This window comes from Gopherus evgoodei, chromosome 1, assembly GCF_007399415.2.
Source record: "Gopherus evgoodei ecotype Sinaloan lineage chromosome 1, rGopEvg1_v1.p, whole genome shotgun sequence".
Taxonomy (NCBI): Eukaryota; Metazoa; Chordata; order Testudines; family Testudinidae; genus Gopherus; species Gopherus evgoodei.
This window is the reverse complement of record NC_044322.1, coordinates 300,622,712-300,639,562: the sequence shown is the minus strand read 5'-3', so window position 1 is coordinate 300,639,562 and position 16,851 is coordinate 300,622,712. Positions and strand designations below refer to the sequence as shown.

The 16,851-nt window shown below is 41.4% G+C and overlaps 1 protein-coding gene across 1 annotated transcript in view; it reads left to right on the top strand.

Annotated features, from left to right (window-relative positions):
- Positions 1-16,851, top strand: part of RAP1B (RAP1B, member of RAS oncogene family) — an 86,073-nt gene that overhangs the window by 47,071 nt on the left and 22,151 nt on the right. Inside the window, exons 3-4 of the mRNA XM_030548780.1 lie at positions 8,377-8,445; positions 11,560-11,616. Coding sequence (XP_030404640.1) covers positions 8,377-8,445; positions 11,560-11,616 — 126 coding nt within the window. The remainder of the gene's footprint in view (positions 1-8,376; positions 8,446-11,559; positions 11,617-16,851) is intronic.

Below are 16,851 nucleotides of genomic sequence, written 5' to 3'. Positions count from 1 at the left end.
AGCCGTGTTCACGGACAACACGACGACCATGTATTATATCAACAAGCAGGGCGGCACCAGGTCCTCCTCCCTGTGCCTCGAGGCGATACGACTCTGGGACTTTTGCGTAGCCCACTCCATTTACCTCAGGGCTTCCTTCCTTCCCGGAGTACGGAACACGCTGGCGGATCGATTGAGCAGATCCTTCCTGTCACACGAGTGGTCCCTTCGCCCGGACGTCGCTCTCTCCATTTTCCGGAGGTGGGGTTATCCCCGGGTGGACCTCTTCGCGTCCAAGGGGAACAGGAAGTGCCAAGCGTTCTGCTCCTTTCAGGGCAGGGAGCCGGGGTCGATAGCGGATGCCTTCCTCATCCAGTGGTCGACCCACCTGTACTATGCGTTTCCTCCGTTCCCTCTGGTTCACAAGGTCCTCCTGAAGGTGCGCAGAGACAGGGCTCGTGTGATCATGGTGGCCCCGGCATGGCCCAGACAGCACTGGTACACCATGCTGCTAGACTTGGCCGTAGCCGACCCGGTTCCCCTGCCCCTTCATCCGGACCTGATTACCCAGGACCACGGGTCTCTCTGTCACCCAGACCTGCAGTCGCTGCACCTAGCGGCGTGGCTCCTGCGTGGCTAACTGGTTCCGAGCTGCGCTGCTCCACGCCTGTGAGAGAGGTGCTCTTGAGCAGCAGGAAACCGTCCACAAGAGCCACATATTCGGCAAAATGGAAACGCTTCTCCTGTTGGTGCGTAGAGAGAAATCTCCGCCCTATGGAGGTTTCGGTATCCGAAATCTTAGACTATGTTTGGTCCCTCAAAGAACGTGGTCTGGCCTTATCGTCGTTGCGAGTCCATCTGGCAGCTATCTCCACCTTTCACCCGGGTGCGGACGGTCGCTCCGTCTTTTCTCACCCGATGGTGTCGAGATTTCTTAAAGGGCTGGAACGGTTATTCCCTAACGTCCGTCCCCCTGCTCCAACCTGGGATCTTAACCTGGTGTTGTCCCGGCTCATGGGGCCCCCCTTTGAGCCGTTAGCTACTTGCTCCCTGCTTTACCTCTCTTGGAAGGCTGCCTTTCTAGTAGCTATCACCTCAGCTAGACGGGTGTCGGAACTCCGAGCCCTTGTGGTAGACCCCCCATATACGGTCTTCCACAAAGACAAGGTACAGCTTAGACCACACCCTGCCTTTCTTCCCAAGGTGGTCTCAGCCTTCCACGTCAACCAAGAGATTTTCCTCCCGGTTTTTTTCCCAAAACCTCACTCCTCAGGCAGGGAGCAGCAGCTCCACTCGCTGGATGTCCGTAGAGCTCTCGCGTTCTACATAGAGAGGACCAAACCCTTCCGCAAATCCCCCCAGCTTTTCGTGGCGGTAGCGGACCGTATGAAAGGGCTTCCTATCTCCTCCCAGAGGTTATCCTCGTGGGTTACGTCCTGTATCAGGACCTGTTATGACTTGGCCCAGGTCCCTACGGGCCGTGTGACTGCGCATTCTACCAGGGCGCAGGCGTCGTCGCTGGCTTTCCTTGCCCGTGTGCCCATCCAGGAAATCTGTCGGGCAGCGACCTGGTCATCGGTCCACACCTTTGCTTCGCACTACGCCCTGGTACAGCAGTCGAGAGAGGATGCGGCCTTCGGAACTGCAGTGCTCCATGCCGCGACTTCTCGCTCCGACCCCACCGCCTAGGTATGGCTTGGGAGTCACCTAACTGGAATGGATGTGAGCAATCACTCGAAGAAGAAAAGACGGTTACTCACCTTGTAACTGTTGTTCTTCGAGATGTGTTGCTCACATCCATTCCACACCCGCCCTCCTTCCCCACTGTCGGAGTAGCCGGCAAGAAGGAACTGAGGAGCGGGCGGGCCGGCAGGGATATATATTGGGCGCCATGGCGGCGCCACTCCAGGGGGCGACCTGCCGGCCCACTGGAGTTGCTAGGGTAAAAAGTTTCCGACGAACGTGCACGCGCGGCGCGCACACCTAACTGGAATGGATGTGAGCAACACATCTCGAAGAACAACAGTTACAAGGTGAGTAACCGTCTTTTTCATCAATTTCCAGAGTAAAGTCAAAATCAAATGACACAACCACAATCATACTTAGACTTCCCTACTGGTAGAGTTTTGTTTGACAGATCTTCTACAAATATCTGTTTGGCAACCTCTCTCACTCATAGACTGCCCAGATCTAATCTCCCAGCACGGTGGCCAGATAATCCATCCAGACCTGAAGTCAGTGCACCTGTCAGTGAGGTTGTTAGCTAATACCACACACCATGACTGCTGCCTACATATCCTAAAATGAAAAAGGTTCATAATATGGGCATCCCAACATAGAGTGGGTCCAGACCAAACCTCGATGACAGAATCTGTACTACCTATTGCACATAAAACAGGCAGTCTTTCATTAAGTTTTGCTAAGGTCAGCAACTTCAGCTTTCCCTTCTCCTATATAGTCATGTTCTTTCTTTTCTCGCCTAATGGTATCTTAAGTTTCTCAAAGACCAATTGTATCGTTACCCAGCTGAGACCCTCTTCCCACCAGGAATCTCAACAAAGTCTTCCTTAGACTCATGGAGCCTCCCTCTTTTGGATTGTTCTTTTGAAGGCTGGTCTAGTGGCTATCACTTTAGCCAGATAAGTGAGCAAGCTTGAAGCACTTCTGGCTGAAACTCCCCATGTGACATTCCAGAGGACCAGTATAAAGTAGCTCTAAGTCCTCATTTATCTATCACGCTTACATCAAGAGAAAAAATTTTGTGCCCATTAAGTGTCTCCAGAACTTTGTGCTATTATGTTGACAAGACTAAACCATTCAGACTGTCCCCATCCGTTTCTGGTTATAGCCATGTGTTTAGGCCATCTCTTCACAGAGAATATTGAAATAGATAACACATGTCATGTATTCCCAGCTGGCTCCTACACCTCTCCCACTGAACATTAAGGCTCACTCCACCAAAGCTCAAGTGGCATCCTTCTTCTTCAGAAATGTGCTGACAGAAATCTGCAAAGTTCTCTCCTTGACATGGAGTAAATCTCTGACTGTCAAGCATTATGCTTTGGACTTGGCTGCTAAGTTCAGGAGAGCAGGTCTGAAATCACTTTTTGACTAACACAGCTGGTACTCCTCACTGATACCATCGTGAGCAGGATACTGCTTGTTACCCATCTACAGTGGGGTCTACACTGACACATTACTTTCCCTACAGTAATTGTGGTTCTTAAAGATTGTCAGTGCAGATTTCTCCCCTGCCCCAATCCATGTTCCATCTCCACTTTAGGAGTCTTCAGCTGTCAATCTCACATGTAAGGGATTCTACTTTATCACAGCTGGAGGGAGGAAAAACCAGTAGGACCAAGGGTGGGACACGATGGATCTGCTTTCAGGATTTGCAGGCCACCAGTAGATTGCTCTTTGGGGCAGCAATTACTTGCTAGCAGGTTTTGTTCTGTCAAACTCTGCCATTCACAAAATCATTTGCTAAAAAATATTTAGATCTTACATAGCTCTTTTCACCCGAATATCAGAGCACTCTGCAGAGATGGGTAAACATCGTTATCTCCATTTTACAGATGGGGAAACTGAGTTACAGAGGGGGGAGATCAGTAAAAGTCAAAGTAGGTCTCCAGATTCCCATCAATTGAACTGTTTTAAATGTGACCCCCTTCTTGGTAGGGAGACATGCATATTTATGTTCAAGTTGTGGGTAAAAAAATTATTATTAATGGTTGCTTCATCTTGCTAGCAAGGTTAAACTCAGTCAAGATCTAATATCTGAATGTGCTGACATTGTCATTGCATACTTTGATACAGGTTTTGACACTGTTTTTAAAAAAATCCATCCTGAAGTGCTTAATCATCTTTCCCAAACTACTGAAAGTTGAATTTCCCCTCCAGGGAAATCAGTTCATGCAGCATCTTGTCCAGTGGTAACCAAAGTTAATAAACTTGATATGAAAATGAGTAATACAATTGGTACTTTGGCTTTTCAATTTAAAATAAAGCTGTAGCAAAATCTTCAGTCTCCGGCATCAGAGCACCACAGAATTTAGGTCTAGCATCCCCTGCGTTACATGGGTCTCAAACCTAGAAAGCAAAGCAGTGAGATGAGATTGGGAAGAGCATAGAGTAAAATAAAATGAACAGATGATGTAATGGAGACAAGATTATGCAGGAAATCAGACATAGAATTAGTTATTGAGGAAAGCTGGAGGAAGAAATTGCCTACAGAGCAGGTTGGAGAAAATATTGGATATGTCATACAAATTCTTTTAATACTGGTGAAACTTCTTGAAAAATATATTCACTCTACAATATTTGCAGCCCTGTGATGGATATCGCGACTGCATGCAGTAATTTTAAGGCAACATATTGTGCTAAATTTATGAATCTGTTATATCAAAGTAGGCCAGGATTGTATGCAACTCCATGGGGGGAAGGGTGGGGAGGGGTTGCTACAGCATTATTAGGAACTAAGAACAGTGGAAGGTGATGATAACCTGAGTGACTCATCTTAAACACTTTCAGAGAGCTGTTGCCTTCTGGGGGAAGCTTACATATACTGGTTTAAACCAGGGTTTTCCAGAGACCAACAGAGAGCTTTTGGCATGTAAAGGCTGTGTTTAAACTGACTCAGGACCTTCTTTTTGATACAGCAAACAGTCAGGGCCTGCTGTCTGGGGGTGGGGCACCCTTGCAAAAGGGTTGGAAAGACTTTGGCTTCTAGGGTCCCATGACACTGGTGGGTGACTCCTGGTATGTTTAGTGTGTGGTTTTAAATGTTTGTTGTTTTCTGTAATGTTTTTACCTTAAGAATAAATGTGCTTGCTTAGAGCTGTGTGGTGACTTGTACCTGCTGGCAATACACTGTTCAGAGTGTGGCAGGAGAAGGAGTATGTTACCCTGAAACTCCTACTTAGTGTATCCCTTGCATTGATTATACCTTATTTCTTTATCTATGATGTATCATTCTGTATCTTTCCATGGGCTATCTCTTGATGTTCCATAAAGCTCAGTATCCTTCACTTTTTCTGTTCTCTGTCCTTTCATGCTTGCTTATGCATGCCCAGATCTTGGAAATTGTACAAGACATCTTTTAGCCAGAGGACAAACTTATCATCTACAGATGAAAGAGGTTACTATTTTTTCTGTCCAAGAGCCAAAGTGAGGAATTCTTGCTTTCTTCTGCCCACCCTAGCTTATGGGAAAGCAGAAGGTTCTGGGTTTCCTATTGGGTGCTGTCCTTGAATGTGTTGAAATGATGGTCTGGATTCTACAGAATTTGATGGTACTCACCCCAGAAAGAAAAAAACAGCGAGAAGAGTAGGAAGCTTTTTCGCTTATTTATTTATATTTTTGTCCTAGTGTTACCAATGATAACTTCCTAGTACAGACTAACGTCTTTTGATGGGCAACTAAGGCACTTCTTGGAACAGAAGTCTATTCATTATGGATAGGCTTTACCTGAATACCAGCATACAAAGAAACCTTGCTGTTCAAAGAGGCAGTTTGGAAGAGTATTTAAACAAGAACAAGGGACCAAGGATGAAGGGTTTGACACTACATAAGTGAGTCCTAGAACTGAAGAGTGTAAACTGACTAGCGAATTGGTTAAATGGTTGTGTATATATAATAAAATTATAGATTTTGATGGTGTGAACTTCCTAAAGAGGAACACTTAGGGTGTTGCTTTTCAGTCTATTTAAGTTAAAGTAGACCTGTTACTGAAGTTGTAAAACTTGCTACTGATAATACTGGAAACATACCTTGAGTGACTTCCTCTTCAGTAATAAATCTAAATGTGCTAGGAGAGTGGATTGTGAAATGATAGGTGGGTTTTAATAATAGCAAATATAGTCTTGAATTTATAAATCATAAACAAGGCTAAGATTTTTGTCATGATTATTGTTAGTAAAAGTCACAGACAGATCACAGGCAATAAACAAAAATTCATGGAAGCTGTGACCTGTCTGACTCTTGCTGCTACAGCTCCATGGTTTTCCCCCGCCACTGCATGGCTGGGAGCTGTGGTGTTCCCCCTCTGCCTGTGGCAGCTGGAAGCTGCAGGAGGACATCAGCAGCCGCTTGCCCAAGGCGTTCGCCTCCCTCCCTGCGCGAGGCTGTTGACTGTTGCTGGAACCCCAAGGAGAGCCCTCTTAAGAGTCTGTCGCATGTCGCTGGAACCTTTCGGAGGGCCCTCTGTCACTGGAACTCTGCCAGAGCCCTGCTGGCTGCCAGCTCCAGAGTCTTGCAGCCCATTGGGCTGAAGCAGAGAATGTCACAGAGGTCTCTGGAAGTTATGGATTCCGTGACTTCCATAATCTGTGACATAAACATAGCCTTAATCATAAAGCAACAACTGCAACAGCCACATACTGTCCAAAATGCAAAATTTCTACCATTCTTTTCCGTGACCTTTCTGACTGTCTGTCAGTAGCTACAAGGACTCTTTCCAAATATTAGCTATGGGGTAATCATTTGTTGGTGTCCTAAACCATGAGTCCTCTTCCTTCCCCTCTCTTCCCAATACACATGAGAGAACAAGGAGTAGATCAGATTTGTTTATAGCATTTTGGGGCAGAATCGTGAACTGGTTTCACCAGTCTCGGGTCCCTACCAGACAAAATGTGGTCCACCATTATCATACTACCAAACAGAATCAAAAGGTACATGTAAAAAACCTGCAATATTGCATTAAAAGCTATATTTGCAAAGAACGGAATAAAATCTGAGCATTTCTGGGACCACTAAATTGGTTCTGTGATTGTGGTTCTCATGGGGCCCCAAACACTGATAAACCAAAAACTAAGGTTATCCGCAAGCTTGCCTTCAGTTAGTCCTTTATGCCAGTGGCTCCCAACTGAAACTATTCCCTCTTTCTCCTGTTCATCATCACACGCTTCCTTTGACATTTTCTTGTGATAAACTCAACATCTTTCATATTGTCAAAATCTTACACTTTTGAACTCAGTCCTTCCCGAGTGGTTTTTTTTTTTGTTTTAGTATCTAGTACATGGGAGACTTAATCCCATTTGAGTCCTTAAGTGCTAATAATGTGCAAAAACACTAGAAAAAGAAACTAGAAGTGTATCTGTTTCTACAGAGTTGTTCAGTTGCCTCACAGCAACCTATAATATTCCAAAACAAAAGTCTCGTAGCACTTACTGGTGGTCTGGGGGGAACTGCGTTTTTTCATCGTGCTGATGTCTCCTTTCCAGCCATTAAATGGCATCTGAAGGAATCTTATGAACATGTTATGTACTTTTGAGATCTTCTGTGTAAGCAATTTGTGGAATTGCCATGGGTGCTATCACCATGAATTTGGAGGGGGAGATAGTCCATGAGACCATGCCTTAATTAAAATATGGCTTGTGCTATGGAAAAATTTAGGAACCTTGAGACATAATACTCCCAGCATGCGTGGGAACTGAATGTTTTGGGCTCTAGGATTTCAACTTCTTTATACGTGCTTTAGCTTACATCCATGGACTAGTGACCAATGTAAAACCCTTTTTCCCTGCAAAAAAGACACTAAAGGGCAAATTTTGCAGCAAGCCTGTCTTAAGTTGGCTTTGACATAAAAGGAATCCAGAGTTTATGGTAAAAGGTAATGGAATCTTCTTGGATTGGTATTGCACTTTTGATGTTGAGTAGTAGTCCCTATGCTCTTAGCCACTGGGCTTTAGTCAAAGATCCACATGTCCCACACCGAACTATGCCGGTGTCTGTCTGGCCTACACAGATACCTTCAGTGTGTCAGCTTCTGTAATTCTCCCTACCCAGCTTACAGAACACTCCTTTTTCTCTCCTGTCCATCCACACCCCCCCCCCCCCGAAGGCAGATGGGGGGAGCAAGACTTGGCCTGAAGTTCAGTGTTCTAGAAAATATTGACGGCCATTTAGTAGTCCAGGATACACATTTTTGCATTTATAGTACTAATAAAATAGGTTGTAGACAATACAAAACAGCTCTTGAATTTTGTGTTGAAAGCTGTATAAGTATACAACATGTGTATCTAACGAATTATATTAAACTGACTTTTTCCCTGGGATATGTAAGTAACTATTTCATAGTAATGTTAGTCTTTCAGACATTAGATTGTGAACTCATTTGCTTTAAACAGTCATTAAAATGACTTATCCACCCTAATTTCGGTGGATAAATACATGTAAGTATTAGAACACGGATGTACCTCTAATGCATTTTGTTTACAGTATGGAGGAAACGTCTACCTGTTTTATACATGTTCAGATATTTTACACCTAGATATGTCTGCCTTCACTAAATATAGGAATGTGCTCTTGGCAATTATATTTACACCTATAAACAAATATTGTTCTATATTTTGACATATAAACATATTAGTTGTATAAGGGAACTTTTTTGTGTTGCAGACTGTACAGTTTGTTCAAGGAATATTTGTTGAAAAATATGATCCTACGATAGAAGACTCCTACAGAAAGGTAATGCAATAAATTAAGTGATACTACACTAATAGTACAAGACACGGATCATTTTTGAAACTCTAAAATGAAGACTTTTTAAAAAAAAATTAGCAAATACTTGGCTGTAGAATCTGAATGGCAAGAGCATTAAACGCATTTAACGTCACTAACTCATTTGGCATCTGTGAAGCGTAAATAAATATTCATGAGCCAATGAACAAGAACAAGTGATTATCAATATGGCTTCTGTTGATGACATAGCCACCTTTTTGAAGGGCCTACCTAAAGAGATAATTGCAATTTAAGCTTAAATGTTTTACTGTCTATAAAAAGTTAATGTGCAATATTGTTGTATTACGGTTGATGTCATGATACTGTGCCTCAACGATAATACCAATTCAGTCATAAATTCCTTCATAAAATCAAAAGGCTGAATGCTCTAAACAGGTCTAAAAGTTTAGGCAATTATTACATCCTACAGTTAGAAGTACTTGATCAAGATACTTACAAACGGACTAGACTTGAGGTGTTCAAACCCGTGTTGGCTGGCTTCAGCTTGGTAAGGCGGGTACTAACAATGAACTCTTTAAGAGCTCACCTTTTTTTTTATATCCTCCTAATAAACAAATAATGTCATTGCCAGTTGCTAACTTTAGCTAAGAGCCAGTTTGGGCCCTTGAGTAGATACAATTTTAGGACTGGGCACCCTTCAAGATAACATTGGTATAGTAAAGATTACTTTCAGTTTTTATCATATATCACAAAACAACATCTATTTGTCTGTTAGAACGAGTTGGTAACTTCATCTATAATTTAGAGACATCTTTTCACAGAAATCTTTTCTCATTAACCACATTCTAAGCTTAGCCTTCTCCCCAAAACTTGCCTTGTTCTAGATGCCATGTTTGTTCTAACTTTTGAACCTAATATTTTCAAGGCCTTATTAAATTTTCCCTATACTTTCAAAGCCCTTCCATGACTGCTAAAACCCCATTATTTTACTTAACTACAAAGCATACATTTTTCTTAATTTCTACATGGAAGGCATTGAATAGAGTAGGATTTGACTCCTACTGAAAGCTGTCCACAAAGGTGGGTTGGTGCTTAGTGTTGAAGTTGGGGTAAGTCCGGCTTGAGTCAGTAGTTAGTGTAGGGTGCATTAGTGAACTCATAAAACAGTGGTTCTCAAACTCTCTATACCATAATGAACCACTTGAGACAGTTCATTATATATACTTCAAATGAAACATTAAAATAGCCTTACCTTGATGAGCTTTTAATAGGATGGATGAACGTGTGTGTATATAGCTTATCTAGTTGTGGTAAGACTGACCCAGACAAACTGCAGTGACACAAGTATGCCTTGTCCTGTCTTCAGCTGGAGGGGGGGTAGGCCCACCTCTGACCTCTTCCCCATTGTTGTCTACCTCAACTCCCTATTGTCAAGGCACTGAAGCAGCTAGCTGGTGGCTTTGTGCTGGCTTGGTGTTAGAAGGGGAATCACTGAGAGCGAAGAATATCTCAGACTTACTGCTTTTCTGATGACTAGGTAGAGCCACTGTAGTGGAAAACTTTACTCACGTGAGATTTGTTCTAGCTCTAACTATACAGGAAATCTTTTTTTTTAAATAAATAAGTACTTTTTTTAATCTCAGCCTTGAAAGTAAGGGGCAAGAATTTCAAGTCCTGTCCAGTAATTGTTAGACCCTCACCACTTCAGAGTGTCTGCAGTAAATTACACCAAAAATACTAGCAAGCATTATGAAAGTGGTAATATGTTCCCTACTCTATGTATTTAGACTATTCAGTAGATCTCACCTTAGACTTGACATTTGCAAATATTTGAAAGATCCACTTTCAAAAGAAACTAAAGCCACTAGTTACTTTTATGAAATATGAAAAGGTTAAATGGTCTCAAGAAACAAATAAATTTATCTCTGCTTCTGTTAATAAGGGCTTTCAGCTAGGATTCATAACAAAAATTAACATATTTCTGACTACATGTTGTCCTGGAATGACTCAGAATCCCATGGATTTCTTGTTCTCTAAATTGATCTGATTCTGGAAGTCATACTTAATGTGAACAATATCAGTACACTTTCCTCAAGCAAGGGCAATAGCAATGACATTCTAACTTGTTTTGTGGTTTCTGTGCTTCTGAAAGCATTGTTTTGGCAACTGCTGTACATGAAGTTCAGACTGTAATCTGCTTTAAGTATTAAACTGCTTTGAAAAACTTCAGAATTCAATGACTACAATATCTAAATTATTTCAACATACTGTTGACTTGAGATTTCAACCCAAGATGTCTTATAAGGGAAATTGTATTGTGTACACCACTTAACAGCATCCCTTCGTAGTACAATAGTGGCTACTGAAGAGGCCTTATACTCTTCAGAGGGAGAAGAAAATGGAGGAAATGTGGAAAAAAAACAATCTTCTTAAGAGTTTTTTAAATTTGGTTCAGAAAGGAAGCCTAAATTTAAACTGTCAATCATACATTAAAAAACTAAGTAGCAAGCTCCCTTGAATGTATCAATTTGCAAAACAACTCTGCCAATCCTCCTTCATGGGTGGAGTGACATGACAAGGACCCATATACCTTGACGGAGAGAGATTCTGTCGTACTGCACACGTAAAGCAAACTGATAAGTGAGAGATTACATCAGGGAATTTCTGCCACCTCTCCATTAATCCAGTTTTCCATTTTAACGATCATCAGCATGCCACTTTAACTTTCTAGCTTTTGATCTGTGCTTTTCCTCGCAAATATCAAGTATATATGTTTCCTGAGTGCCCATTGAAGCAAGTACAGACTAGTTATGTTCTCTGCTTATGGTAGACTGTATAAAGATTTATAATACTCTTTAATATATGGGTAACATTTTCAGAAGTCCCTAAGTACTGCTTTCAAGACAGTTAGGCTCTTAAATCACTTAGGAGCTTCTGAAAACTTTTACCTTTATCTCCTGCTTTCAGAGTGCACAAACTTATTAAAAGCCAGGATCTTATTTTCCCTTACTTTGTCTTGTGTATTATAAGATTAATTGTAAAGGGAAATTAATTGCCTATTTGACAGTCTTTCTTGTTTTGAGAAGAGAAATGTTAACCTCATCTTTGTTTTCTTGGCAGCAAGTTGAAGTAGATGCACAACAGTGTATGCTTGAAATCCTAGATACTGCAGGAACGGTATGTACAACTAATTAGCCTCTGTATATGGATCGCACTCAGGCACTTTTAAAAAATACTTCCAAAGTAAAAGTGGAATAACAGTCTGTGGTGGTATACTGGTTTTTAATCATCCGTGGTGTAGCACCGACCACATTTTACCCTCACCTACACGTAGCCCTTCATTGACCAGTGTTTTAAGCAGAATTGGACGTAACACTGCAGAAAGCAAATTGTATGTTGCCTATGATTCTTGCTTTATCTCGTAATAGGAAAACCTAAAATTAAGAATTATTATTCTGAGGGATAATTCACCTATGTAGGCATCTTAAATTTTAGCCCAGAAGGTGGTAATCCTGATTTCTGTTGAGGAATTCCCTATACCTTGCCCTCTCCTGAGGTATGGTATTCTTGTTTTATTCTAGTCTCTTCTTGGCAGCCAAAGTTGGGCTTCAGTGGAGACTTGTGACATGTATAGGCTTTGTGCTGACCCTCTACACAGAAGTGAATTTCACCTTTTATGGCCTGATCCAAAAACTGTTGTTGTGGACTCCCATTGACTTCAATGGGTTTTGGATCAAGACTCTTAGAGCAGACCTTTTCCTTCCCCCCCCCCCCCTCCCCCCCCCCCCCCCCCCCCCCCCCCCCCCCGCCACAACAACTGTAACAGCAAACTGGTCCAGTAACGCTTCCTTGGGAATTAGCAGCAAAGTTCTCCTTAAATGTATAAAATGATAGATTGAGTGGCTTTTTTTCCAAAACCAGTAACGCTTTTATCAGATGTTGTGATCAAATGTGGTTGTAGCAGGATGATAATGAAAAGGCAGAGGCCTCACACAGTTGCATTGGCCTTCTTTTTGCTTTTGTTTTTCAATATTACTCATTCGGAGTTTTATTCCCCTTAAATATATTTCTCTTTAGCTATATTAAGTTTCATTTTTCCTATGTTGAATCTAGTTTAACGTTTTCCCCAGGTTTTTCATTCTTTGATTCTTTATTATTTCTGTCCACTGATGTATTTTCCCTGTAATTATGAACGCTTTGGATGTTGCATAATATATAAACTGTCCAAAATTTGTGCCCTACTGCTTCCCTCATTGCATCATCTTTATTCACTTCAGCAGGGAACTAAACGTCCTATTCATGTTACCTAGCTCCTGTTGGGTCTTAACTTATGATTATGTCAATCACAAGATTTTTGGCACATGCTGCAGTCCTAGCACTACAATCTGTGTATTGTATGGTAAAGCCTTACCGTGTTATAAGTTTCTCTACTATGGTGTTTTGGCTTCTACTTCAGTTAAATGGTTACCCCCTAAATATTCAGTTGTCCATTATAATGTAAATGGAGTATAATGCATTCATTTATGTACCAAAACTTTAGGTTTAGGCACCTTCTTTTTGAAACACATCCTTTAGCATAACTAACTTGGTTTCAGTGTTGAAATTGAGTTGAATGCATTTGGCCGTCTTTTCTACTTTATCTACCTAAACCATGGCTTAAATATGGAACTCTAACTCTGTTGGGTGGTTAATATTATGGTGACAGAAATAGGGTTTTTATTTGAATCTATGAATTAAAAGCTCTTAACCTTTTAGAATAAAGGGAGGATTGAGACCATCAAAGTACTACTTATGGCTGTTAAGCAGTATATTAAAGAACTGTTAAGCGTAGAAGGGAAGGTGAATGGATGGTGAGTGGAGAAGCTGGTGAGTGAAATATGCTGTCTTTTAGATATTGAATAGAGGGGTGTGGATGGAGTTGTGAATATCCTGGGTAGATTGGGTTGTAGGTATCCGAAATGTTTCAATTATCTGTCTATATTGAGCTTATTTGAAGCTGTCTGAGTCATCTTGTTCAGTGTTGAATTCACGAGGGTGGCTGATTCTCAGGGCTTGTCCTCACGAACAGCGGTGCAGCTGCACTGCTTTAGTGAATCAGCTACTGTACCTATGGGAGAGCTGCTTCTGTCAGCATAGTTAATCCACCTCCCTAAGAGGCAGCAGTCTACACCAGGAGTTTTCCACACCCCTGAGCAATGTAATTATACAGAAGTAAGTACTAAGTCTCATTCTAACAGAACTAAATGTGAAAAGCTGTAATTGCGGGTATAGGAATTTTCTGTCAGTATGAATTTAACTAAAGTTGAAGGAAGTGGAAGGAAACAAGTGATTTGAATGGACCAAAGTAATGAAAGACATTTAAAAGTAAAATGTATAAGTGAAGTATCCATGTGGAAAGGATTCACTGTCCTCTCAAAAGGTGTGGAATGAACCAGGATTTTTCAAGATCAAATGTATATTTGAATGTAAAAGATTGAATTGAATCCTGCAAGTAAGATACTTCTAATTCCAATCTTGTTGAAATGAGCCATGATATAGTGGAAGGTCTCAAACAGGAACTGATCTTCAGTATCAGCTTAATTCAGAAACACATGCTATTCATCTTCAGCACCCCCAAAATTGTAAAGATCAATGGTGTTAGTTCCATAAAAGTGAAAACTTTATAAGAAAAGTTCCAACCTATTAGGTAAACATTTTGACTTCAAAGTGGTACAAAATTAGCAGTTTAAAGAAATGACTGAAGCATTTCACCTTGAGTATACGTCTCCACACATTTTGTCTTGCAGGTCCCACACTGTATGCTGCAGGGGAAGAAAGCTAAAATTAGAGGAAGAGCTCAGTTGTAACATTTGAATAAGGTGGTTGGTTTAGTGTATGAAATGACCCAATAATGTTTACAAGCATCCACACAGGGAAAAATGCACTCCTTGTTACTGCTATTGATACTAACCTGAAAAAAGGACAGAAGATTGTTCAAGTAGCTGATGACATCCAGTAATGCACATAAAAGCGTGACATCTTTCCCACTTGCTCAGACAATGAAAATAAAACGAGGTTCTCAGGTACAGTCATTCTGAACTTCTGGTATATGGACGTTTAGCACACTATCCAAACCTCCATGGAGAAAGAGAAACATTTTAATGTAGTCCTAAAGCATGCAGCAGTTGTAGAATGACTTGAACTTCCACAGTGTGCCTCATACATGATGGCCACTATTTCCTGTTGGTATTTGGGACTCTATGGAAGGCTATATTTCCAGTCAACTACCAAATGGTGTCAGTTTACGTGGAGCATGAGGACTCTGATCAAAATTTCACACTTTTTTTACATGAGACTACAGAGAGTAGAGTCGCAAAAAGAACAAAGTTCTGCAGGTGCCAGATGTGTGGTGTTGGGTGTGGGGTTTTTTTGTTTGGGTTTTTTAGGGGGAGAAGGGAGTCTATCTCAGAAGAAATCTCTGGATCTAATTAACAAAACTGGAACAATGCAAGCAAGAAAAAATCAAAGAAACTATGGAACCTCTCCATTATTTAGCCAAATTGAATGATAAATACCAATGTACTCAGTTTATAAAAATTACTGATACAAGTATCTACTGCACAGAGTAGTCAAAACTACTGGAACAAAATCATTCCCATGCTAAATCCTCTGCTTATAAGAATAATTTCGGGACAAGCTGACTACATATAGTATGATAATAAAGTGCAATGACTTGTAATAAGGCAATAAAGCTGTCTTGAATTTGATCACATCTTGCATTTTTAGGCATTTAGTGTGTATAAAGTTTAATCCCAGTGTGGGGAAAAAAAGTCAAGTTTGCGTTAGTTGACATAGCAGGGAAAAGGACATTTTCTGTAGATAACCACCTTCTGGAGTCCTATGATGATTTTTCCAAGACCAGCTAGAAATGCTTCTCAGAAATTGGGCATTCCACGGCCTATATTGTCTAAGATTCTCAAAGATACCGAGAGAGGGGGAAAAATGCCATCAGGCAAAGCATGTAGGGTCAAGGTAGCACTTATAAAGTGGATCAAAATTGCCAGAGAGGGAAATCCTCCTGTAAGTGGACTGTTGGGGATGCAGAAGAACTGGCAATGGCACTGGGTGTTATTGACTTCAGGGCCAGCTCTGGCCGGTTTGAGCACTTAAAAAATGAGGGGATTGTTTTTAAAGAAAATGCAAGGAGAATTCAAAGACGCAGACATTGGGTCACATGAAGAATGGTTAGAGAACAAGTGGATTGAAATGAGACATGGCTTTGCTGAAGACATTTGGAATGCAGATGAAAGTGGAATTAATTTTCAAGCCCTGCCTGATGGCACACTCACCTTTTTAAATCGGACAAAAGAGGAAAGAAATCTAAAGAGGATTACTGTTCTGTTCATCTGTTTCTTGACTGGTAAGAAAATGAACCTTTTCATCTAGAAAAGTCAAACCTCAGTGTTTTAAAAACATGACACATCCTCCAGCCCTCTCTATTGCCAGTGCAGCTGCCTGGATGATGATGTATCTATTTGAGTGGCTGAAGGACTGGGTATGAAAGTTTGGGCCAGGAAAGGAAAAAGATTTTTGCCACTAGTAAACAACTGCACAGCCCATGTGACAACAGATGTAGCACTGAGGAATATCCGAATTGAATTCTTCCCAAAGAACAGAACTTCACCTTTTAAGCATGTGATCAAGGAATTATCAGAACTGCCAAGGCATACTTTCGCAAGCAAATGGTTTACATGGTATTGCACCACATTGATGATGACAAAGCCACTGTAGTGGAAATTGCCAGGAAGAGGTCTTTTTAGATGCCATTCTAATGCTTGCAAATGCTTGGTCTGAGGTTGATCCTTCAACAATCTGGAATTGGTGGGGGGTGGAGGGAAAGAGGTCTGGCCATAGCACCCATGGAGAAAGCAATTGTTGAGCCACCAAGAGAACTCAGTGCACACACATTTGGAAGAATGGATAGACATAGATGACAATGCTTTTCTTACACAACCTGTCTGATGAGGACATTGCAACTGAGATCAGAGACCAATTTGAAGTAAAACCGGAAAACAATGCAAGGCAGACTGCTATGATGATGAGGAGGTAATTGTCCCATCCTTGACGTGAAGAATGCGATGACAGCTTTGACAAATGGCCTATTGTACAGGAGCTTCAAAGTTTTTTTTGTTTTGTTTTTGTTTTGTTTTTAACCTCCTACATCACCTTGAAAAGGTGGTTAATGTTGTGGGTCGTGCATTGATCCAGAGAACACTGGACAAGTTTGTAATCAGTGACTGTCTCTGCATTGTGCATTCACGGTGCCAGACATACCACTCTGGTGACCGATGGTGACAGTCCAAAATAAATATTTGTGAGTGAATACTGTTAGTCCATTTTGTTTTTACATTTATATTTATGCTATGAAAGTCA